We start from the raw sequence: 25,548 nt of genomic DNA on the forward strand, positions 1-25,548 counted from the left end.
CGGGGTTGTGGGGAGGTGAGATCAGACTCTGGGTGCTGCATTCAGGACTGTGTTGTTTTTTAAAGATCCATAACTCTTGAGTGTGCTTTCTTTAAGAGTAAAATGACTGTTGTAAAGAAACTTTTGTTCGAAGCCTGTGGTCCTTGCTTCCATGCCAACTTGTCCCTGAAAGGGCTAATCAAGAAACCACAGCTTTCACAGGCAGGTGAACTCTGGGGCAACTTGTCTAAGCAGCTGAGAGCCTGAGAAGGCTGAGGCTGTTGGTTCCAGGGTCTTAGATATGGGGATCTGCAGTCTGGATGCCCTAAGGAAGGGTGCAGACATGAGATCTGCACCTGGAAGTGGGTCTCAGAGACCCAGAGATAGGAACATGACCAGTCACTTCCCAGATCCAGGGGTGTTTAGAAGCATGTGGGATCTAGGAATCAAGTTCACTCACAACAGGTTGATGATCATCCAGAGCGGGGGGCTGGCCCAAGTTGTGACAAAGAGCAACAGTGGAAGCCGTGAAGATGATATGGCCCTAAACTGATGTTTTCTGATTGCACTAGAACCTGGATTTACCCAGATTTACTCAATTAATTTATTGTTTAGTCCTAGTGAGAATAAGGGATTATTCGCCTTGTGAGTATAAACTTTTCATGTTCCGCAAGCAACAACGGGAGATTGTAGATGTCAAAGTGCATGGCAGGTCGTTTCAGATTTCTTAATACCTGATTTGCAGGCATAATCCGGTACTTAACATCTAGGGTGAGATTTTCACAAGAACTCAGCATTGGCTTCTCTTTGCTCCCCTTTAAATCCTTGGGAATTTTACTGTTGATTTAATGGAAGGCAAGTGAGGCCAATTTTTAGTGGTTTTGAAAATTCCAAGTGTAAATAACATTATTGTTACTGCTTGATACTGGAATTACTGGGTTTAATTCTTTGGCCTATGTTATGCAGGAGGTCAGACTAGATAATCGTATTAGTTCCTTCTAGCATTAAAATCTGTTAAAATCTACAAATCTATTAAATTGCAGGCATGAAATGGAGTCACCATTAAGGCCGAATTTAAAATTTTGACCCCTCTCTTCAGTTCAGTTATTCTGTCCAATCTGTTGTGGTAAATTCAATTTATTTCACAGTGCTTCTAAATTTTTAATTTTCTATGTGCTGCAGAATTTGGTATTGAAACACATATCTACTGTAGAGTTTGTCAGGGGAAAGGTGGAGGTTTTAACATTTGCATAGAGGCTAGTTGGGGCTTTTGATGCTAGGAAGGTATAGGAGACAGTTTTGTGTGGGATAAACACATTGGCTGGATATTAAAACGAACAGCACTGAGCTAGTTAATTCTGTTGTTGCTGAAACTTGCATCATTAGATTTCAAAGTCAGCAACCAGGCATAGTTATTTAATGAATTACTTTCAGCCTTTTTTTGACCACTGTGGAGAAGAAAATGAATTGTTTTCCTGATAGATAGGTGGCCATATAATGCTTGCAGCTGATTTTAACAATATGTGACAGTGAGAAAAAAACTATGTAGAGCTCATTAACATTCACTCAACCCAGTGTCTGCACCACTGATCAATGCTTGGACCAATGTATGACTTAAAATACTTAATGAATCTTTGTTTGACAGGAACCAGCTGCTGTTGCAGGAAAACATGGACGATCTGATGGCTGACTGAATGAATTTGTGTTGTATTTTATAAACAAGGAGAATCTGAATAATCAGAGGGCAAAATGAGTGAGAGAAGATTTTTGATGATTGATTGAACTATATTATGGCTGACACGCAAATTCTATGCTTTGCATGAAAGTGTCAGCGTCTGAGTGGAAAACTAGGAGAAAAGGGGATTGCCTATGTGATTGTGGAAGGTAATCAGCCTTCTGTTAGGCTTAATGCACTTAGTAAAGGGATATATGTGTGCACGTGCACACACACACACATATATAAGAGTAGTCCTAGTCCAGAATGATTCTTTCAAAATCATTTAATCTGTTAATGCATTTTTTCTCCCACTAGAAATAATTCTAGCCAATAGCTACAACATATGGTTTATAATTATTGCATCCTTTTCAATGGACTCAGGAAGTTTAGCTCTAAAATTGAAAGTGATACTGGTGCTTTGACTTGTATTTGTTGTGGTTTCTTTTGTACAAACATATTAGCCAAAAATCATACTTAAGATGCTGACTCATCTGTCTTGGGCATAGTAAGACTCAGTTCCGAGGGGTACTCTGACACTGTTCAGAACCCAGTCCCGGATCGCTTGCACACCCAGAACTATCACTGAGTACATTGTGTTCTGGGTGCACAAGAAATGCAACACTGGGCTCTTAATGCTTATAATGAACTTTGAAATTCTGAAAAGAAAAGGAGTACTTGTGGCACCTTAGAGACTAACCAATTTATTTGAGCATGAGCTTTCGTGAGCTACAGAAGTGAGCTGTAGCTCACGAAAGCTCATGCTCAAATAAATTGGTTAGTCTCTAAGGTGCCACAAGTACTCCTTTTCTTTTTGCGAATACAGACTAACACGGCTGTTACTCTGAAATTTGAAATTCTGGGATGCTATAGATGTGCGATTGACAGATACCCTATTTAGGAACAAATATATATCTTTTTTCTTCTCACCTTCTTTCACAAGGAAATTTTGTATGATAGGAAATCTCGGTATAAACTAGAGAATGCATTTCATTTTCATATTGTACTTATAATCATTATTTTCCCTTCAGTCTCCATTTGTGACTGTCACAGTGAAGTCAGGAAGCCGCAAAATAAAGTCTAAGGCCAACATTTAAAAATCTGGTTAGCACCCAGTGACAGCAACTCTGAAAATCATATTGTATATCTAGGTTCCCAGCCTCAGGCATCAAGGTTTGAAAATTTTGGTCTAAACTCCCACAGTTGTAAATTACACTAACTGTAAACTGGCCATTTTATATTTCAAAAGTATGGAGTTCAAAAGATAAGTTGAATTTATAACCAGTTTTCTCTCAACTTCTTTCATGAAATTTTAGATTAATTCTTACTGTTTCCCTGTGGCTAAAAAGAAAATGTTTTAAGTCCCATGTTTTAAAATAAAATGTTGAATTTGGAAAAGAACAGGTCAGCCATTTAATGCTTTGATATCTATGAAAATAACCATTAGGAAAGACACTCATTTAAAGGACCAAGTTAACCAAGACACCCTGCTTACTTCAGTTCAGGAGTTCCTGTTAATCAGATTCTGTGCCCTATAAAGGGAGTCAGAATGAAAAAAAGGAAAATGACAAATTTAGTCCCAAATGTATTGTTTAACATAATCATTTCAAACCCCACCCCCCAAATGGTTTTATACAGTAGATATCACAGCTTTATATGGTGCACTCTTCTTTTTTGTGTCTGGGCCTTTTTCCAGCATGTGAAATATTTTGGATCAGATGTAATATACATCAACTACAATATTAGCAGGATATTGGAACTGAAACTGTCTCCAAATAGTTGGAGTTCGAAAGGGCACCTTCCCAACTGAGAAACAAGAATGCTTTAGCTTTGATTGGCTTCGTGCAATAGTGCATTAACAGGCTATCATGAATGATTGAACTATGCAGTTATAAAGTTGCTTAGTTAGTTAGGAACACAAAAGCTTCTGGACCTTGCCTGTAAGTGCTTAGCATACCAAAAAAAAAGAACTACTTTTGATAGCAATACTGATTCTGGCAAGTGTTCTGGTTCTCAAATTGCTTAAAACAGCTTGATTGGCAAAGTTTTTTGCTGTGATTGGAGACTCTTTGGTGGTTATTATTTAGTATGGTGCCTGTAGAACTATGTAACAACACTGTTCTTCAGCAAGAACTTTGAGTTTCCTTTCAAATCAAATATACACATGTGAATCAAGGTCATACTGACAGTATTTTGGCAGGACATTTTATAGGTTGATGCAGGCATAGCCTTGGAGTTATTTTGCTTTACAACAATTGGAGAAATCAGAGCTAATGGGGGAAGGGAAAGTCAGTGGAGTTTACGGGTCCTAGATTGATATTAAGGATAACAGTGCAATGAGTACATTACTTTGATGCCAATTCTCTGAGAGAGAGCAAGAGATACTTTCAGCTTTCTTTTGTGGCTATATAGATGGATTGTGATGCATTTTGATCTGCCAAGAAACAATATAATGAATCATGTGTACTAGTGTTCAGCTTCAGTAATTTCTGTCTGCAACAGGGCCTCCTTTCAAGCATTGTGAGCTTTTAGAAAGAGAGAGCATCCCCAGGCCCTGTTAATGAGAATCCATGGTATCTTTTATGTTTGTATGAAATCTGTTACAAGTACATGGGAAAAACGAAGTGATATATTTAACACTGTCTTATTTGTGGAAAGAAAAGGATTTGATGGACTTTAACACCACTAGAATAATGGTGCTGTTAGCTACAATGCTGGAGAAGCCAGACTGTAGGGTCAAGTGTATGGGGACAAAAAGCAGGTCAGTCAGTTCCTAAAGGCTGCTGATTACAAATTCTTTCCCTGCAGCTGGAGGTGCACTCTGCATGCAGCATGGTTTAGCTTTTGTTTGTTTCAGTGGAATCATGCTTTAATTTTTTGATTATTGCTCTAATGCTGTTACTGGAGATGAACCACAATAAAAATAAATAATAAAAAAAAAACAACCTTCCAGAATCTGCATGGAGAACTAGTTGTATGTGGAACAGCCACTAGGCCTGTGCTGCATTTCCAGTGCACCTGCATCATTTAATGAAGAAGGAGTAACTAATTTGGCTAGAAGGCATGCTTATTTGGTAATGGTAAACTTAGAGAAATATGGATACAGTGGACACCATCAAAATTTCATTGGTCAGGAGGAAATAACATTGAGAGAGTGCTCAAAGTAATAATTGTGTTGTCTGTTAAAAACAGTCCATTCTGATACAGTATAAATTAGAGTTAGAATTTTTCAAATGGAAAGATTTGTCTAACAAAATGCACTTTTGAGTGTTTAAGCTGAAAATTTTGTAAAGAACAGAAATGGATTTGAAGTGATCAGCATTTTGAGGATATATTTGTAACTATTTTCATAAATCTTGCTGCAATGCTGCTAAAATATGTATGATTTAATTTCTGAATGGGTAAAAGGGAATTTGAATTAAAAGTTGTACTGTAACTCAGAGGTCTGACAATCTTCTTTGGTTCTCTCTCCCTGATTTTATCAGCTGTTTTAAAATCAACCTAGTTAAATATTTACTAAGCTAGTGGCAGCTGCAAATTCAGATGTATGCATGGCTGATGATTACGCAGAATGTGGCTTAGTAAAATAGTGGTAGCGTGGGAGATAGAAGCAAAATAGCATAGATGGTATGTTTTCTGGCCTGACTGCCTACCAAAACTTTACCGCATCATTCGGGTTGTAGAGGAAATGGACTGGACCATTGTTATGGTTGATACTTTGGTACTCTGACTGCATGTCGTGGGAGTGTCTTGATACCCTGAGCTCCACATTAAATGCTCAAGCACCACAATTCAGTGTTTTGAAGCGAGATAAAGCTGCTTACCCATTCTAAACTGAAGACCTATGCTCTGAACTGCAATCCTCACTCAGGAAAAATTTAAGGTGGAGAAACTGGAATATCTAAGCATTGTGGCATTGAGCCCCACTATATTGCAGCTAATGACTACTTCGATAATTTCTATAAAGCAAGAAAAAGAATTACAAAAAAGTAGTTTTAAGCCCTGTAGCATCTGATGGATAGACAAAATGGCTGAGAGAAGTCTCCAGATACAACCAATCTCATTAAACTGTTTCATGCAACTGTACTGAATGTGCCTTTGTTGTGCTGCAGAACATCATAAATGCTTTGCGGAGGGGACAAGGCCTTGTATTAGAACCACCTCTGCCATGGCGCTCTTGTAAAGCTATCTCATAAGATTCAGATCTAATTTTGAAGAAGTTAGGAATCACACAACTAATAAAGATTTTCAGAATGCTAAGGTATTTTGTTTTATGCAGGGCCTCGTGCTGACATCCTGGCTCGTGTTTTCTTGGATAATGCTTTTCTGCAGCATCCACTTCTGCTTGCAAATAAAATAGTGTAAGGTCAAAGCAAAAAATGCTTTAAAAGAAAATTTCAGTGAAAACTGGATTTTACTTTGAAAATACAAAGTGATACACCATGTGTAACCCCAGTGAAACTGTTTCATAGTCAAGCCAGAAGGAAATTTGCTATAACAGGATTCAGTGTTTCCGGTGCTTAACCATTTAAAGGGGGACTTCCACATATGGTTAACATGAGATAAGTACCAATATATTTTGCCATTTTTCAATGTATCTTCCTGATGCTCTGGGTAACTGTGATTTATGAATAACCTCATCTGTCACAATCTACCTTTGCCTTCTGCTTGATGCTACATTAATCCAGTTCTGATAACATCAGAGTTTGTATCCATGGAGAAGACTGTGATACCAAAAACACACCATCACTTTCTCCCTGGATTAATTAGGTGGAGGAATTGAACTTTAATTTAAACCCAAATATACAATACTTTGAGAACAAACAAGAATTGCAAGGGATTATTCACAATATCTTAAGTATTGTATTTATATTAAATTAGAATACATCAGAAAGTTCCATCCAGTATGAAAATCATAAATCGATTTTTAGAGTGCTGATTTTCTAGAAATAAGGAAATGTGACAATTGCTATCCTTCCCAATTAAGGAGGTTAAACCTCATAGGTAAATTAGTAACTAATAATTCAGTTTATTCCTGAAGTTGTTAATGAGAGAGGATTTGTATAGTGAAGAAGCCACTCAGAATGCCTTGGTATATTTTATCTCTAGTGATCAAGCTGATTTCTTATCTTATGAATACTTTAATCTAAGATTTTGTCTCATAACTGTAATTGTCTGTCTTTCTTTTTGTCTTTGCAGCTGTTTTGGAAAGAATTATGGTTTAGATTTTCCCATGTTAGCCATGGATGTTGCACTCAGCCCCATGAGGTCACAAGAACTGGATCCCATGACTACTGATGGATCCCCCATGATCATAAACATGACTCCCACTGCAGAGCAAGATGGTGAAGAAGATGCAATGAAGGAGCTTGATTCTGATCAACAGTATGAAAAGCCTCCCCCTCTCCACACAGGGGCAGACTGGAAGATTGTTCTCCATCTGCCTGAAATTGAAACATGGCTCCGGATGACATCCGAAAGAGTCAGGGATCTGACCTACTCTGTCCAGCAGGACTCAGACAGCAAACATGTGGATGTACATCTAGTGCAGCTAAAGGTAAGATAAAATTTATGTTTCATACCAGCCACATTTCAGCTTTATAAGTACAAGAAACTCCCTACAGTCCACTACTGGCATGTGCAGAGGAAAGAGTGTCAACAATTGCTCAATTGCATGTGACGACTCCTCTCCAAAAAAAAAAAAAACCCCAGCATCCTTTTCTAGGGGAAATGAAAGGTGTGTAGTACTCAATATATTTGTAGATTCTTTATTAATGCAATAAACCTATCAGATTTATTTAACGTGCCCAAACTGTATGGGTACCTAACCAGTATTAACTGAGGAGCTGTCCCAAAGCCCACTGGAATTAATGAAAAGATTCCTAGTGACTTCAATGGGCTTTGAATCAGGCCCTAAAGCTCTCAAGATTGTGTACCAGCATGCATTCTATCTCCTGTAGTCCCCTAGTGACCACTCCTATGGTGGTTCTAAAGTCCTGCCCCCCCCCCGACTTGCAGAAATTTACATCCATGTTTGATTTGAAATGGAACTGCTCATGTGCGTCATGTTAGACATGTGTGTAAAACTTTGCAGGTTCTGGGTCTTGGTAAGGAATATATAATGATCTGATTCATAAGAAGGACAACCAGTAAAACAACAAGTGTATTTTTGAGAACAAAATTGCATTAACATACATGGACATACAAAAACAATTCTATAACAGGTATTCTTTAAATAAATCATTTACAGTGTGTCACACTGTTGGTTTTAAATTTCAACAGTCAATTTTTAAGATATTTTAAAGAAATGCAGGGTAAAGTATAAGAGCAATCTGTATGGAAGGAAGTGCTTGTGTGCATGGCTTGATCTGCCGCAGCAGATTAAGCACGTCTTTGAAGACACAAAACAACCTCCAAAAATAGCAAACAAACGTTCTCTTCAGACTGAGCTGTCTTCAGAGTTCTGCATTCTGAGGCCTGTGATAATACATTATGCAAATCTAGGATTCTTTGGTACTCTGCATTACGGTTTTCAGTACACGTTTAGTATAAGACTGGGGCTTTAGGAAACCTTGAAAAAATTATTCCATGGGCTAGTCTATTGCCTCTGTAGTTAGTGCAGAGCACAGCACTAACACCATTGAGGGAACTGGTCTTCATTTTTTGCCTCTGGCACCTCAGGCAAGCAGACGTAGCATCACTGCAGAGGAAACATGCTTAACCCCTGAAGAGGTAGAGTGCCTCACAACCCACTGCAGCAGCCCGTGTGAATAGTCTAGGAGAAGCGCAGCTGCCTCAGCCAGAGGAGTTTTGAATTGAATGAGGAAAAGGGTAAAGTTCAAACTGTGGCTTAAAAGTGGGATGCTTTTGGGTAGAAAATCTCTCCCTCTACCCCCCGCCCCCCCAAAAGTGTATTATTCCTTAGAGTAAATGTTCCCAAATTGTGGTCCATGGACCAGTGGTATACCCTCAGAATGGGGTGGTGACATGTTGCTAGTTCTTCGCCTTTCTAACTGCAAAAGGATGGCAAAAATTAATTAGATATCTTACTAATATTACTTTCCATGTAAGTAGTTGCTATATTTGTTACAGGGATTGTACATGATCAGCAAGGGGGGTAGTCCATACAAACACCAATGTGGAGGCAACATGTTCCATGAGACCATCTCTTTATTAATCTGAGGTCCACACTATTAAAAAAAAAGAAAGTTTGAGAACCCCTGCTGTAATGATTCCCATATACAAAGTTATGTATACATTATATAGATGACCTTAAAAGTGTCTTACAAAAGGGGAAGAAAGGTTACATTCCTTTTTTTTTTTTTACTACTTTGATATATTAAGAAGGGCAAGAAAAGGGTTATTTAAAAAAAATTAGAAATTCAGGTCTTGAGCAGAGTTTTCAAGGGAAACAAGCTATACAACTGTAAGATTAATAAGATTCTGATATCACAGGAAACAATGAAACAGTATTAGTCAGAAGGAGAGGCAGTGGTCTCAACACACCAGTGGTCAAGTTTTTTGTAGGAATCGTGGAAAAAGAGTTTGGAGGAGGGAGTTGAAGGTGAACAATGAGGTACCTTTGCAGATGTTTACAGGAAGCTCATCTCAATGTGAGGTGTGGCATGGGAGAAAGCATGAATTGCATTTTTGGTAAGCTAACAAGGGTCAATGGAGGCTGGCATTGTGGGCTGATTGCAATCAGGAGTCAACATGTCGATAAAGAATGAAAGATTACTGGTAGGGTGGGGATAGGCCACGGACAGCTTTGAAAGCAAAGAGAAGTGTCTTATGTTTGATGTAATACAGAAAGAGGGGCCAGTGGAGGGATTCAAGAAGAGGGGTAATGTGATCTGTCAAGATTCCTTCCCCACTCTGAACTCTAGGGTACAGATGTGGGGACCTGCATGAAAACCCCCCTAAGCTTATTTTTACCAGCTTAGGTTAAAACTTCCCCAAGGTACACACTATTTTACCTTTTGCCCCTGGACTTTATTGCTGCCACCACCAAGCGTCTAACAAATATATAACGGGGAAAGAGCCCGCTTGGAAACGTCTTTCCCCCCAAAATCCTCCCAAACCCTACGCCCCCATTCCTGGGGAAGGCTTGATAAAAATCCTCACCAATTTGCATAGGTGAACACAGACCCAAACCCTGGGATCTTAAGAACAATGAAAAAGCAATCAGGTTCTTAAAAGAAGAATTTTAATTGAAGAAAATGTAAAAGAATCACCTCTAAAATCAGGATGATAAATACCTTACAGGGTAATCAGATTCAAAACATAGAGAATCCCTCTAGGCAAAACCTTAAGTTACAAAAAGACACAAAAACAGGAATATACATTCCATTCAGCACAACTTATTTTATCAGCCATTTAAACAAAACAGAATCCAACACACATCTAACTAGATTGCTTATTAACCCTTTACAGGAGTTCTGACCTGCATTCCTGCTCTTGTCCCAGCAAAAGACAACACACAGACGGAGAGAGAGAACCCTTTGTTTCTCCCCCCCTCCAGCTTTGAAAGTATCTTGTCTCCTCATTGGTCATTTTGGTCAGGTGCCAGCGAGGTTACCTTAGCTTCTTAACCCTTTACAGGTGAAAGGGTTTTTCCTCTGGCCAGGAGGGATTTAAAGGTGTTTACCCTTCCCTTTATATTTATGACAACTCCCAAGGTAAGAGAGGGACAAGTGAAAGGTAAGAGTTCCTCATTTGTGTCGAGCAAGCATAATAGCTCCTATACAACTTCTCACAGTCCCTACTGTGGAAGGGTTGACTTGGGAGGTGGTCTCTTCATCCCTGTAATACCCAGCTGCCAAGATAGTATTGCCAGCCCCAACCATTCAGAAATCATGAGCCAGCTAGGCTCTAAAAATTGTAAGATTGCCTTAAAACATCATGAGACTTAAATAATAAATGTGGGGTTCTTTTTATTTATCTTCTGGGATTTGAGCCTTTAGGGTTCACATTTTTAAGCTATTCTCTGCAACCCTGAGGGCTAGAAACTTACTCTTAAAAAAAAAAAAAAAGAAAACAAAAGCTCAGACTCTCAGCTAATAAAATGACTTTCAGCAGCTGCAGCTCTAAGAAAAACACCAAGTATCGTTGGACTCATGCTCACTCCATGAGAATTAGGAACACTGAGAAGAGTCTCTTGGGGCTATAGATAGCTGAGTGTAAAATCCAGTGAACATTGTGAAGACCAGGTCAGGAATATAGATGCGGTATTCACTGGACTAGGACACACACGGTACTGTTTAAATCAGCTTGTGTTTTGAAATCCCTAAAATGAGGTGATGACTGCAAACTATTAAGTCACAGAAAACAAAATGACTTGAAGTGTAAGAATTAAGAAATGGATGAGAAAATGAAAGAATAGTGAAAGTAACTGAGATGATATTGCAGACAGATAAAGAGCATCGATTGTTCAGCAGTGCACTGGGGCAAGCATAAGTATTGAAATTTAGGGAGTAGAGCAGCACTGAAGTCCTTGAACAGGATGCTCAAACAGGCTAAGAACAGAATGGGGCTGAATGACTCCCTGCTGAGCATGCAGGTGTTTGCTTTCCCCCCAAATCAAGAAGCGTTGATCACTGAGTTTGTTATGCCCATGACATGTAAATATGGTTGTGCTTAGAAATGAAATGAAACCTGGGGGGAAAATGTTTCCTTGGTGATGTCATTGGGATTACTTTAACACAGTGTTCGTAGGACCTTTCTGGTAAAGTTTAGGCGCCTGGTGAAGCCACCCAGACAGAATAGTCTTGCACACATTCTTTTCCATGTACAATATTAGTAGTTGTATACGTAGGCCTTTTGCCGCACACTCTTGCCCTTCCAGCACAATTTACTTTTATAGTGTGTTTTTTCATATCGAAACTTTGCATCTCTTTTTGCAGCTGTTAATTCTGTTAAGTAGTTAGGATCAAATTTGTGAATGTTGCGGTGTGTTTCATTTAAAAATGTGTCTGTATATATGGATTCACACAGGCATGCACACATATATGCATAAACATGCACCCAAACATAATTTTCTTTACAAAGCCCAGTTTAGGCATCTAAACTGTTCATGAATCTTAGCCAGCTGTTCAGCTTGAGGTTTTAATGCAAAGTTAAATAAGGAAAGCAGACGTGAGTAGAGGAGATAGGGTTTTTTAATTCTGAAAAGGGATTGTGTCTGAGATTATGAATAGCGTACCATCATTTTCAGTGAAAGAAACACTGATTAAAATGATCCACAGGTAGGGATTTTTTTTGTTCACATTTCTTGTGGAGGGAATGAAGAATACTCCAGTTTTGTCTTTTTCTTTTCTGCCACTTTTCTGCTATCACAGCTTTTGATGTTTGCCAGACAGGCCTGTTGGGATGGCCTCCTATTTTCTATTGCCCTGGTTATAACTGAGAGCATTGACTTTAAGATTCCCTCTTGTCTCTGCCCTGTTTCTGGTTATACAGTGGAGTTATGAATAGGTAGTGTCATACTGTCCCCTTTGGATACACAGACTTCCAAGTGGGCTCACTGCACTATTATCCTAGTATTGCATGGCTTCTGTATACTGGTATCTATATGTGAAATAATGTTGTACCCATAATTACTCAGTGTCTAACTGGGTTCTCTCTGCTGCCATGATGTTTGGTATAGGAAAATGAAACAAGTTCTCAAATGAGAATGATAGAGTAATAGTTAATATTTGGTGATAGTACAGGAGATTTGTTTATTACAAGAATAATATTTGGGTATGTCTTAAAATTGCTGACAGAAGAGCTTTTGTTTTCACATATGAGGGGTGTGAGGGCTTATGTAGGGATTCTATGGGCTCAGGCTGACTCTTTCCATTTTCTCTTTCTCATCTTTATTTCCTAATCCCTCCCATTATGTCTAACTGCCTTTTTCCTCCCCCTTCTTTGTCTGCCCCAATCATTTTCTTTTCTTTTCTCTCATAACTTTCTGTGTTTTCTCCTTGACCTCTCCTGGTTTGCTTCTGACTCTTCTCCCAAACTGCCTTCACTTCTCCCTTTCCTGTTTGTGCTTCCTCAGTGCCCATTAACCTTGCTGCTAAGTCCTCTTCTCCTGCCAAGCTGAATTGCCACTTTAGAAAGCAGCTCTGTCCCTCTTTGGACCCATGGCACATTCTGCGGGGAGGGCAACAGCATGGCAGAGCATGCATTTAAGAAATACTTACTGCATTAAAAATGGAGAATTAGGTAAACAGCAGAGCACAATAAAATTTGCTGAACAAGTAGTTGCATCACGCTCTGCCTTTCTCCACTGATTGGTCCTGAATTTGCTAGAACTATAAAAGACTTAAAGTCTTTTATCACACCTTATTTTATTTGAATATGCTTTTCAGTTTTAAAAATGATATAAAATATTTGGGCTGGCTGCATAGATTTCTTTCGGTTATGTAGCCTTAGGTCTGATCTTCCAAGACATGCAGATATGTACATTTGCGCATGCACATTGTACTGCTGGGCTCTGTACAGACATGGATGTAGGCAAGATCCCTGCCCCAAAGAGTTTACAGCATGATTGTTCCATGCTGTTCCAGTAAACGAGCTTTCCAGTGACCAAACATATGGATACCTGAGCTAGCTTTGATCTAGCTAGCTTGAATGACAGCAGCAAATGTGGTAGCACAGGTAGATACTCAAGCAACTGCCACCCACGCTGCCTGGCACCCATGCTGCTGTGGCTTCACTGCGATTGTTAGGCAAGCTGGCTTTGATTTAGCAATATCAAAGCTAGCTCGGGTAAAACTACATGTGCTGCAGTCATACCTCCTTACTGCAGTGTAGACACAAACTGGGTATTTATGCCAATCCTACTAGGTGCTGAGCACCTTCCACTCTCATTGACTTCCATGTGGTTGAAGCCACTCAGCACTGTGCAGGGCTGGGACCATTATTACAAATTGACAAGCAATCTTTGTAATTCCATGTGCACACCGGGCGCACGATTGGGTCCCTACATTTGTATGTATATTTTTGCCCCTGCCATTTGGAAAATCTGGCCCTGAGTAAAAGAATTGCAATTGTTTCTGTTGATAGAAAAGGAGTCAGTCATTTTTTTAATAGAGAAAATGAATCGGAGACCAGTGTATAAGAAGTCTGCCCTCTATCAAGCTGAATTTTAGAAAAAGTTCCACGTTTACTGTGCTAGGACTGAATCCTGCAAGCTGTTCCCTGGGGTGGCCCCTTCTGCCTGCACAGAGCCTCAGTGGAGCACCATGAGGGTCCAGGGGCCTGTCCATACTGAGCAGCATGCAGAATCAGGGCCTGAGGGTATGTCTACACTACGAAATTAGGTCGAATTTATAGAAGTTGGTTTTGCAGAAATCGTTTTTAAATAGTCGATTGTGTGTGTTCCCACACAAAATGCTCGAAGTGCAGTAAGTGCATTAACTCGGCGGAGTGCTTCCACAATACCGAGGCCAGCGTCGACTTCCGGAGTGTTTCACTGTAGGTAGCTATCCCACAGTTCCCGCAGTCTCCGCTGCCCATTGGAATTCTGGGTTGAGATCCCAATGCCTGATGGGGCAAAAAACATTGTCACAGGTGGTTCTGGGTATATGTCATCAGGCCCTCCTTCCCTCCCTCTGTGAAAGCAATGGCAGACAATCATTTCGCGCCTTTTTTCCTGAGTTACCTGTGCAGACACCAAACCACGGCAAGCATGGAGCCCGCTCAGATCACTTTGGCAATTAGGAGCACATTAAAAACCACACGCATTATCCAGCAGTATCTGCAGCACCAGAACCTGGCAAAGCGATACCGGGCGAGTAGGCGACGTCAGCGCGGTGACGAGAGTGATGAGGACATGGACACAGACTTCTCTCAAAGCACAGGCCCTGGCAATGCAGGCATCATGGTGCTAATGGGGCAGGTTCATGTGATGGAATGCCGATTCTGGGCCTGGGAAACAAGCACAGACTGGTGGGACCGCATAGTGTTGCAGGTCTGGGACGATTCCCAGTGGCTGCGAAACTTTCGCATGCGTAAGGGCACTTTCATGGAACTTTGTGACTTGCTTTCCCCTGCCCTGAGGCGCATGAATACCAAGATGAGAGCAGCCCTCACAGTTGAGAAGTGAGTGGCAATAGCCCTGTGGAAGCTTGCAACGCCAGACAACTACCAGTCAGTTGGAAATCAATTTGGAGTGGGCAAATCTACTGTGGGGGCTGCTGTGATGCAAGTAGCCAACGCAATCAAAGATCTGCTGATATCAAGGGTAGTGACCCTGGGAAATGTGCAGGTCATAGTGGATGGCTTTGCTGCAATGGGATTCCCTAACTGTGGTGGGGCCATAGACGGAACCCATATCCCTATCTTGGCACCAGAGCACCAGGCCGGCGAGTACATAAACCACAAGGGGTACTTTTCAATAGTGCTGCAAGCACTGGTGGATCACAAGGGACGTTTCACCAACATCAACGTGGGATGGCCGGGAAAGGTACATGATGCTCGCATCTTCAGGAACTCTGGTCTATTTCAAAAGCTGCAGGAAGGAACTTTATTCCCAGACCAGAAAATAACCATTGGGGATGTTGAAATGCCTATAGTTATCCTTGGGGACCCAGCCTATCCCTTAATGCCATGGCTCATGAAGCCGTACACAGGCAACCTGGACAGTAGTCAGGAGCTGTTCAACTACAGGCTGAGCAAGTGCAGAACGGTGGTAGAATGTGCATTTGGACGTGTAAAAGTGCGCTGGCGCAGTTTACTGACTCGGTTAGATCTCAGTGAAACCAATATTCCCACTGTTTGCTCCACAATATCTGTGAGAGTAAGGGGGAGACGTTTATGGTGGGGAGGGAGGTTGAGGCAAATCGCCTGGCCGCTGGTTATGCGCAGCCCGACACCAGGGCGGTTAGAAGAGCACAGGAGGGTGCGGTGCGCATCAGAGAAGCTTTGAAGACCAGTTTCATGACTGGCCAGGCTACGGTGTGAAAGTTCTGTTTGTTTCTCCTTGATGAAACCCCCCGCCCCTTGGTTCACTCTACTTCCCTGTAAGCTAAGCACCCTCCCCTCCTCCCTTCGATCACCACTTGCAGAGGCAATAAAGTCATTGTTGCTTCACATTCATGCATTCTTTATTAATTCATCACACAAATAGGGGGATAACTGCCAAGGTAGCCTGGGAGGGGTGGTGGAGGAGGGAAGGACAAGGACACACAGCACTTCAAAGTTTAAAACTTATTGAATGCCAGCCTTTTGTTGCTTGGGCAATCTGGGGTGGAGCTGCTGGGTGTCCGGAGGCCCCCCCACCGCATTCTTGGGCGTCTGGGTAAGGAGGCTATGGAACTTGGGGAGGAGGGTGGTTGGTTATACAGGGGCTGTAGCGGCGGTCTGTGCTCCTGCTGCCTTTCCTGCAGCTCAACCATACGCTGGAGCGCATTAGTTTGATCCTCCAGCATCCTCAGCATTGAATCCTGCCTCCTCTCATCATGTTGCCACCCCCTTTCAGCTTCAGCCCTCTCTTCAACCCGCCACTTACTCTCTTCAGCCCGCCACCTCTCCTCCCGGTCATTTTGTGCTTTCCTGCACTCTGACATTGTCTGCCTCCATGCATTCGTCTGTGCTCTGTCAGTGTGGGAGGACAGCATGAGCTCAGAGAACATTTCATCACGAGTGCGTTTTTTTCGCCTTCTAATCTTCACTAGCCTCTGGTAAGGAGAAGATCCTGTGATCCTTGCACATGCAGCTGGTGGAGAAGAAAAAAAGGGACAGTGGTATTTAAAAAGACACATTTTATAGAACAATGGATACACTCTTTCAAGGTAAACCTTGCTGTTAACATTACATACACAGCACATGTGCTTTCGTCCCAAGGTCGCATTTTGCCTCCTCCCTCCCCGTGGCTAACAGCGGGGAACATTTCTGTTCAGCCACAGGCAAACAGCCCAGCAGGAACGGGCACCTCTGAATGTCCCCTTAAGAAAAGCACCCTATTTCAACCAGGTGACCATGAATGATATCATTCTCCTGAGGATAACACAGAGAGATAAAGAACGGATGTTGTTTGAATGCCAGCAAACATACACTGCAATGCTTTGTTCTACAATGATTCCTGAGTACGTGCTACTGGCCTGGTGTGGTAAAGTGTCCTACCATGGTGGATGGAATAAGGCTGCCCGCCCCAGAAACCATTTGCAAAGGCTTTGGGAGTACATCCAGGAGAGCCGCAAATGCCAGGGCAAATTAATCATTAAACATGCTTGCTTTTAAACCATGTATGGTATTTTAAAAGGTACACTCACCAGAGGTCCCTTCTCCACCTGGCGGGTCCAGGAGGCAGCCTTGGGTGGGTTCGGGGGGTACTGGCTCCAGGTCCAGGGTGAGAAACAGTTCCTGGCTGTCGGGAAAACCGGTTTCTCCACTTGCTTGCTGTGAGATATCTACAACTTCATCATCATCATCTTCCTCATCCCCAAAACCTGCTTCTGTGCTGCCTCCATCTCCATTGAAGGAGTCAAACAACACGGCTGGGGTAGTGGTGGGTGAATCCCCTAAAATGGCATGCAGCTCATCATAGAAGCGGCATGTTTGGGGCTCTGACCCGGAGCAGCCATTTGCTTCTCTAGTTTTCTGGTAGGCTTGACTCAGCTCCTTAAGTTTCACGTGGCATTGCTTCGGGTCCCTGTTATGGCCTCTGTCCTTCATGCCCTGGGACATTTTGAGAAATGTTTTGGCATTTCGAAAACTGGAACGGAGTTCTGATACCACGGATTCCTCTCCCCATACAGCGATCAGATCCCGTACCTCCCGTTCGGTCCATGCTGGAGCTCTTTTGCGATTCTGGGACTCCATCATGGTCATCTCTGCTGATGAGCTCTGGCCAGCTTGGCAAGCTGCAGGTGACCATGCAAACAGGAAATTGAAATTCAAAAGTTTGCGGGCCTTTTCCTGTCTACCTGGCCAGTGCATCTGAGTTGAGAGTGCTGTCCAGAGCGGTCACAATAGAGCACTTTGGGATAGCTCCCAGAGACCAATACCGTCTAATTGCGTCCACAGTACCCCAAATTCGACCCGGCAAGGCCGATTTAAGTGCTAATCCCCTTGTCGGGGGTGGAGTAAGGAAATCGATTTTAAGAGCCCTTTAAGTTGAAAAAAAGGGCTTCGTCATGTGGACGATTGCAGGGTTAAATTGATTTAACGCTGCTAAATTCGACCTCAACTCCTAGTGTAGACCAGGACTCAGTGAGCAAGTATGAAACCACTACATTAGGTCAGGAATTCTGAGTTAAACAACATTTGCAGAGAAAAATGCATAGTTGGGCCCTAATCCTGCAAAAATGCACATGTGTAACTTTGTGCAGGGGAAGTCGCCCCTTTGAACTCAATGAGACCACTCGTGTGCAAAGTTAAACCCCATACTTAAGGGATTGCACAATCAAGGCCATAATGATGGCGCAAATCATATTTTAAAAATATTTTTGTTTGGATGTATATTACAAAGCAAAACAATGCTTTTAAAATTGTAACCCTGTGTATTTCTATGAGAAAAATATTTTTGCTGTCTTCAGGTTTTGCACTATAGAATATAGGGAATCTCTGCAGTCTAATTTGCCAAATTGGTTCACTGTTGTAAGATTTTATTTCAGGAGATGGATTTTGTGTTTAAACTACGTTATCAGTTCCCAAATATTCTTTGTTGTTTACATTATTAAGTAGTACACTGACTACAGTTTCTTCCTTGGTTTCTTAGAAGTGAAATACAACCTTCTATCAATAAACAAACTGTAAGAAAACTTCAGTAAATGCAAATATAGTGCTATTCTCTCAGTACCTAGAATTGTTGTAAAAATCATAGCCTGTTACATAAGTATTTATTTAATTTCAAATTTTAAAAAGGCAGAGAGACCTTTTAACTTTGGCTTCTTATAAAACCAAGTAGATTTGGACTGTAATTGTTGCACAGCACCATCTAGTGTTTTGAGAAAAGCAGAAGGAATTTCCTGTCAGCTTCTCTTTGTGCAAAAATATCACGAATGCTGAGCTGTTATCACACCTACACATTTTTGTAGCAGCAACAGTAAAGTCGTTTTTCTGTTTTTTAAAATGTCAGTTCTCTGTCTGAAAGCAATTTATCACTGATACGTCACATCGACTGTAATAAGTCTTACAAACTTAAATTTTGATCCTGAAGTGCTTCAAACAGTTTCAGCCCTGATAAGGAAGGTGTATGCTTTTGTGTATAATATATATTTATACTATGTATGTTTATGAAGAGTCTGTATATAATAATTCTCATTTTTATAGTGCTTTATATGAGGGAAATGGTGGCACAGCTATACTGAACTGGCCACACTGTCAATGGATAAAAGGAGGCTCTGCCCAGGGAGTGTCCCAAAGGGAAAGTGCCTATGCACTGATGACCCATAATCTGAGGGGTGTCTCTTGGGATAGCAGATCACAGATCTTCCAGTTCTGCACAAATTACAGCTAAACTAATTATCATCCTGTTGTGAATTTTTAGTACTTTTCATCCATAGAGCTCAAGCCCTTTACAAAGGCTAGATATGCAGTATCATACCCATTGCACTGCTGAGGTAACTGGAGAGAGGACAGAAGGAAGCTAAGTGACTTTACCTAAAACACACACAGCAAATAGGGGTAGTAAAGTCAGGAAGGTCTCCTAATTCCCTCAAGGCACAGCTGTTTTCTGCTACCTCAGTCCTCCATGTCCTTCCAAAGGCATAATTTGCCTGGTCATTGGCATAGTTTTATTATTAATTTTTCCATTTCATATTTTTAATTGAAATGGATTCATTTTCTTTTAAATTCTATTGTTAGATTTACAGTACTGTAAAACAGTTTTGCTAGGCAAGGTTCTGATGTTGAAATTAGAACCTTACTGGTAGCATATTGCATTTAGCATGCTAAAGTTGAGTATCTGAAATACCATTATGAATTAAATAGTCCATAATGGATTTTGTTAACTTCCTTAATAAGTTAATGACCCTCTAAATATAGAAGCATGGAAAACTGATCCTTTCGTCTGTAGATATTCAGTGTTTTATTCACTGCAAATCATTAAGCAATGAAATGCTCATAAGGTGACCCTATTTGCTCAATTTTCTTTAACAATGGAGTTTAAGAAAAAATTGATGAGATAGAGCAGGCTTACATACTTAGAGTTGTGCATATAAAGTGCCAGTGAGAAGCAATGTAAAGAATAGAACCAAAGTGACTTTGGTTGGTGATGAGGGAGGTCCTTAAACAGTCTTCTGCACCTCTGATAAGACCCAAGACTTTGTTGCCAAATATTCTATATATCGTGTTTCTCCTGCACTTATTGGTTCACCGAAAAGTAGAAGAAACAAGGTACTTTCAGTTAAACACTGAGTAAAACTGTTTGTTTTGTGTGGCTCCATTTCATAGCAACTCAGATGAACTGAAAGAACAGCTGAATAATTTGATATTGAAAGCTTAAAGGTCTTGAATTTTGGATGTAACAGCTGTTTCCATTAAAAAATATTTAGAATGATGTAATTCCATTGCTTAGAAATGTCTGGAATGTGACAATCAGTCTCTTGGAATAGGATTAGTGAAAACCAGTTTTAACCAGTTTTTCATTTCCTAGAGTAGACCATATTTAGAGTGTTTCTTGATTAAATCCATAAGGGCATAAGCTAAAATTGTGATATGTGTCTGGATAGTTAATCAATATGAAACATTAGAAATGCAATTTGGAAAAGGAATTTCACTGCAGTACTTCACTCAGCTTTTGCTTTTTGAAAAGAATGATGAAATGGTACCACACGCACGTCTGCCTCCAGTTAGTAACATGCTATTATAATGTATATCTCTTAAAATGTCAACTCAGATTTTATAGCAATAACAGGTTTGAAGATTTTTTTCTTGTTTGAAAAGTGTAGGTGAAATCTGCATCTTCATCAGTTTTCATGAGCTCCTCATTAAAACAGAAAACTCTAAATTTTGAACAGTCCTGTTTAAAGTAAAAATATTAAACCTCCCGGTTCTCATCTGTTCCCCTCTACATTTCCCGTCTGTGCTAGGTGTAAATGGAAGATATACTGTGACAAGGGGATACATAACAGACCCAAATAAAAAAGATCAATTTAGTTCATGAAAAGATCTGTTTCCGTGTCAGTAATGAAAACTCCAAGGTATTTCATTTATGGAAAGAATGTCTTAATGCTTATGCAATTTCTGTATGCATCCAGATGGATGCATTTTCTCACACCATGTTTCTCAAAGAAATAAAAAATTATGTAGCAGGTCCCATCTCTAGGCAGGATTTGGATGATAGACCATCATGATTTTGGATCAAAAAAATTGATTTCTCTGTGTTGCTATCCTTCATATAGGAACATGAGAACTGCCACACTGGATCAGATCAGTGGTCCATCTAACCCACTGTCTAGCTCCTTTAGTGGCTAATACAAGATGCTGCAGAGGACAGTGTAAGAAACCTAATAAAAAGTATGTCAGTTAGTTGACAAACCCTCTGAAGCATGAAACTTTGTCCCTTATAAAAATTTGATCCTGTATTAACATCAATTCAGAGTTGGTCCCAACAGAACATATTGAGAACCAATGGGTTCCTCTCCACGGTTGGGGTGAATTGGTCATGCAGGTGAACCAATTGTTTTCTTAACCTGCATTGAGTGAGTTGACTCTGTGTAGAGCCTGGTGGTGGGGATTGATTGTGTCATCTCAGATGCAATAAAATCAGCGGCCTATACTGCTGTGTGAATTTTCAAAAACAAAGTAAAGCTATTTTCACCTTCAGAAAGCAAATCAGTACCAGATCACCTGTCTGACTCTTGCTACATGCTACTGCAATCTTGAAGAGGCATCAGGCAAAATCTAATTAAAAGATGTGAGTCAAACACAAAACAAGACTTTAAAACAAAATAGAACATGTATGTAAAAACTGTACTTATCAGAGACAGTAGTAAAAATACACCCTCACAATATCCAACTCAATGTTTGCTAAAATAAAAGGATCAGATTCATTGCATGTGACTGATTAACTTCACCCAAGGTGTCAGTGACTTATCAGTAATATGAATTTGTAACAATACAGTGTACTGTGGTCTACTGTCAAGACACAGCTCAAGAATAACATAAGAACTCAAGCCTAGTAAAAGGTATATTGTTTGCCTTGCACGCTGATTACAAAAAAAAATCAAGCAATGGGGAAAAAGATTGAAAAGAAATTTGTCTGATTTCAAAAACCATGTGTCTAATAAACTGGAAACGTCTCTTACAAACAGTTCATATTAATAAATCTAATAATAAAGTAATCTATTAAATCTATTTAAAACCCATTAATGAACCCATAATTATGCAAATTGGTCATGCCTGCCATCTCACTGAACTTCTGTACCTTAACCACATTCTGAAAGTATAGATGTTTTAAGAAAAACACATGAATCATCCACCATGCTCGTTAATTCAGTTCCAAATCATTTTCCTTAATGTCAGTCCACTTTTAAATTTTCAGGATACCTCGCTGAAAATGTACCCCCTCTTGTGTGCCAAGAACTGTTTGCCTGGCCCGAAACATTAGTTATGGAATCCACCTAGTGCTATGAAATCATCTAGTCTCCCTAATACGCAGTATTTATTGTATGGATGGTAGGCAGAGCATGTACATTAACTTATGCAGTTTGTATCTGTTTCAACACTAGAACTCAGAATTTCAAGATAAAGGTAGCTTAAAATTAGCATAACATTGTCTTTTTCTTCACATTTATGTGAGCAACCTTATTTTCAACAGGATGCATTAATTTATACATTTTAATAACTTTTACATGCCTGTGTGTGTGTGTGAGAGAGAGAAAATGTTCAATGGACTACTAGCCCTCCTCACTACACTCTCTCACCTATAGCTCCCCGCTACGCAGGAACAGCAAGCACATCATCAGGAAATAAAGTACTAAATAATAGTACATACAGGATATGTGCAATAGGTTTTTAGGGCACACCATAAGTGGTGGCACGTAGGATGTGTGTAGCCACACATCACAGTGAAAAGCAAGCTGCATCCACGCTGCGATGTGTAGCTACACACATCAGTGAAAGGCTCTGGCAGGCAGGAGGCTATAAGCGTTGACTCCATGGGTGTGGTGGGTAAGGTGGGAGCTTGGCTGCTGGTGGGTGGGGCCAGGGGCGGGAAGAGGCGAAGTGGGGTTGGGGCTTTGAGGGCAGGGGCAAAGTGGGTTCGGGAAGGGGCGGGGTGGGATCTTGGGTGAAGGGGTGGAGGGGCAGAAAGAGGCAGGGCGGGAGCTTGGAGGAAGGAGGGGAGTTGGGGCGGGCCTGAGGGTTAAGCACACCCCGGGTAGAGAGGAAATCGGCGCCTAAGCAGGAGGCAGTGAGGAAAGGCTCTGCAGCAGGGAGTTTCTGGAGCCTTTCCCCCGTCTCCCCCCCCGGCAGAGCTTTACTCTGCTGCTGGAGCCTTTCCCTGTGGTGGAGAGAAAGATCGTCTCATGACAGGGAGGCAGCAGGACACTACGCTGCTATAAACAGTACTATAGACAGGGGAGGTATTGCTTGGGCCTGTAGAGAGCCATGTAGGGTACATACCCACAGGGTTCAGGTATGTCTTTATTTCCCTAAGCAGTGCCTTACTGTCTACACTGCTATTTATACCTGTGCTAAGGGTGCATGGAGTGTATGTACTCTAAATGCCACCATAAGGAGTGTGCAGTGCATGCCATTAGTGTCACGTCTTAATACTAGACAGAGATTAATGACATTTCAAGGCAGAGTTTGAGGCCTGGTCCTGAGAGGTGTAGATTTTCAGTTGCTCAGCACTTCTCAGACCTGACCCTGAGAAAGGAGAGGCTACTGGATCCTGCTGCTATCCTATTGCATAGTGCCACTATTGTATGTGAAAAAAATAATGCTCATTCTTCCTTTATTTGTTTTGTTTTATATCTTAGAAGGGACTTCATGTACACCACTTGCATTTTGTTTATTTATGTTCTGTTTAGATGTCCGGGAACGGCTCTGTCAGAACAGGAGTATAACATGTATAGGGCAGGAATTTCATTTGAGAGATCAGTATGACAGATTTATTCTCCAAAACCTAGATTATTTTTTATAAATTAACTATAGTTTAAAGTCACAAAACTGACTGACAATTAGATGAAAGTAGAGGTTAGAGGCTTTTTCCACTCAAGATATAGTATTCATTTAAAACTTTGCCCTTTGGTGTAAGTTTGAGATGCATGCATCAGTTTTGTGAAGGGTCTAGGGGAGAGAGCAATCATAGGATTTTTTTCCCCCTAGTATCAGTGAGCACAACACAAACAATACACTGCAGGACATGATTTCTGAACCCAAACCTGGGAACGCTACCATGGTCAAGGATGAGGGGGGAGAGAGAGGCTCCTTTCACCCACTTCAGGGGTGAAAGTAACTTAAAGGATTTACCAGTAGGCCAGAGTCCTGAGCAGGGACGTGGCCTCAACCAGAAGAGGCATGGCCTCAACTGGATGAGGTGGGACCTTTAAATCAAGATTTAAAGGCCCTGGGGATGTGGCTGGGAGCCCCGGGGCCTTTAAATCACCCCTGAGCTACCAGCTGCAGAGGTGGCTGGGAGCCCCGAGGTGACTTACAGGGCCTGGGGCTCTGGCCACAGCTACCGCAGCAGAGCTCCGGGCCCTTTAAATCGCCACCGGAGCCCTGCTGCCGCTACCCTGGGGCTCTGGCACCTGGGCTCGGGAGGGGATTTAAAGGGCCCAGGGCTCCAGCCACTGCAGGGAGCCCCGGGCCATTTAAATCGCCATCCTGGGGAAGCCGGTCTGGCCCGGCATGCTGTACCGGCTTTTGCCGGTACGCCGTACCGGACAGTACTGGCTTACTTTCACTTCTGCCCCACTTCCAAAGTCAGTAGTCACAGTTTGGTCCTTGATAAAGCATTTTGCTTCCCGACTGTTGATTCCATGACTCTGTTACTTTAAGCTCCAGTAATGTTTACCCTTATTTTAACAAAATACAACCTGTAGTGCTACTAATACTGATGAGCTGTTTTTATATATTTTGGAATTTAACTGCAATGGGATACAGACACATTTACATATGGAATTTTCGTTTATTTGGAGAAAAATAATTCAGAAAGAATAAACCTTCCTTTTTTAGATTAAATTCCTTCTTAGAGGGCTTTAATGGCTCTGTGTGTGTATGTGTGTGTGGTCATACCATCCAGCTGTAGCAAGCCAGTTGATTCATGATGTCCACAAATAATTTTGTTTGGGTGTTACATAAGAAATCTTCTATTATGAAGATGCTATTCTGAAAGTATGCAGCACAGTATTGATTACAGTAATATATCTGCCCTTAAGCTTGGATTTCAGAGGAAGTATGTGTATGCTGAGGTACTGTACTTGTTGCAATGCCTGTCATATTGCTTATGACCACTGTTTACTGTCTCAGGCAATGGTATGTGAGTGGCCGGTTCATTCAAAAACTCCAACTGCTGATCTTGTGATCCTTTTTTGAGATCTAAATCTGGTCCTCATATTTTACTTTAAATTGTATCATGTGGTAAAACTCTGACTGTCAACTTGTAGCCAATGGCTTTAATTACTTACACTGAGGCATTTAATACCTTTCAAGTTTGTGTGCGATACATTCCCAGCATTTTTAGGTGGAAACAAAATAAATTTACATTGCCTGTGATTACCAGTATCCTTCAATTCATTTATCTGAAATTTTCTTTGCCTAAATTAAGCTTTTCCAAGGGATTTGGAGAGAGATGTTATTGGGACTTGAGAGGTGAAGAGCTTTTCAAATAATGTTTGGAAAAACATGAATGTTTTCTATGTATCTCTCACATTCAGTGCCTCCTCGGTTAAACAGCGGTATTTTATTTTAAC

The 25,548-nt window shown here is 41.1% G+C and overlaps 1 protein-coding gene across 2 annotated transcripts in view; it reads left to right on the plus strand.

Moving 5' to 3' along the window:
- The window catches only part of AKAP6 (A-kinase anchoring protein 6), a 401,935-nt gene that overhangs the window by 80,302 nt on the left and 296,085 nt on the right, over window positions 1–25,548 (plus strand). For both annotated transcript variants that reach the window (XM_048854030.2, XM_048854032.2), the window contains exon 2: window positions 6,893–7,250. In XM_048854030.2, coding sequence (XP_048709987.2) covers window positions 6,927–7,250 — 324 coding nt within the window. In that variant the 5' untranslated portion in view covers window positions 6,893–6,926. The remainder of the gene's footprint in view (window positions 1–6,892; window positions 7,251–25,548) is intronic.

Source organism: Caretta caretta, chromosome 6, assembly GCF_965140235.1.
Source record: "Caretta caretta isolate rCarCar2 chromosome 6, rCarCar1.hap1, whole genome shotgun sequence".
Classification (NCBI taxonomy): Eukaryota; Metazoa; Chordata; order Testudines; family Cheloniidae; genus Caretta; species Caretta caretta.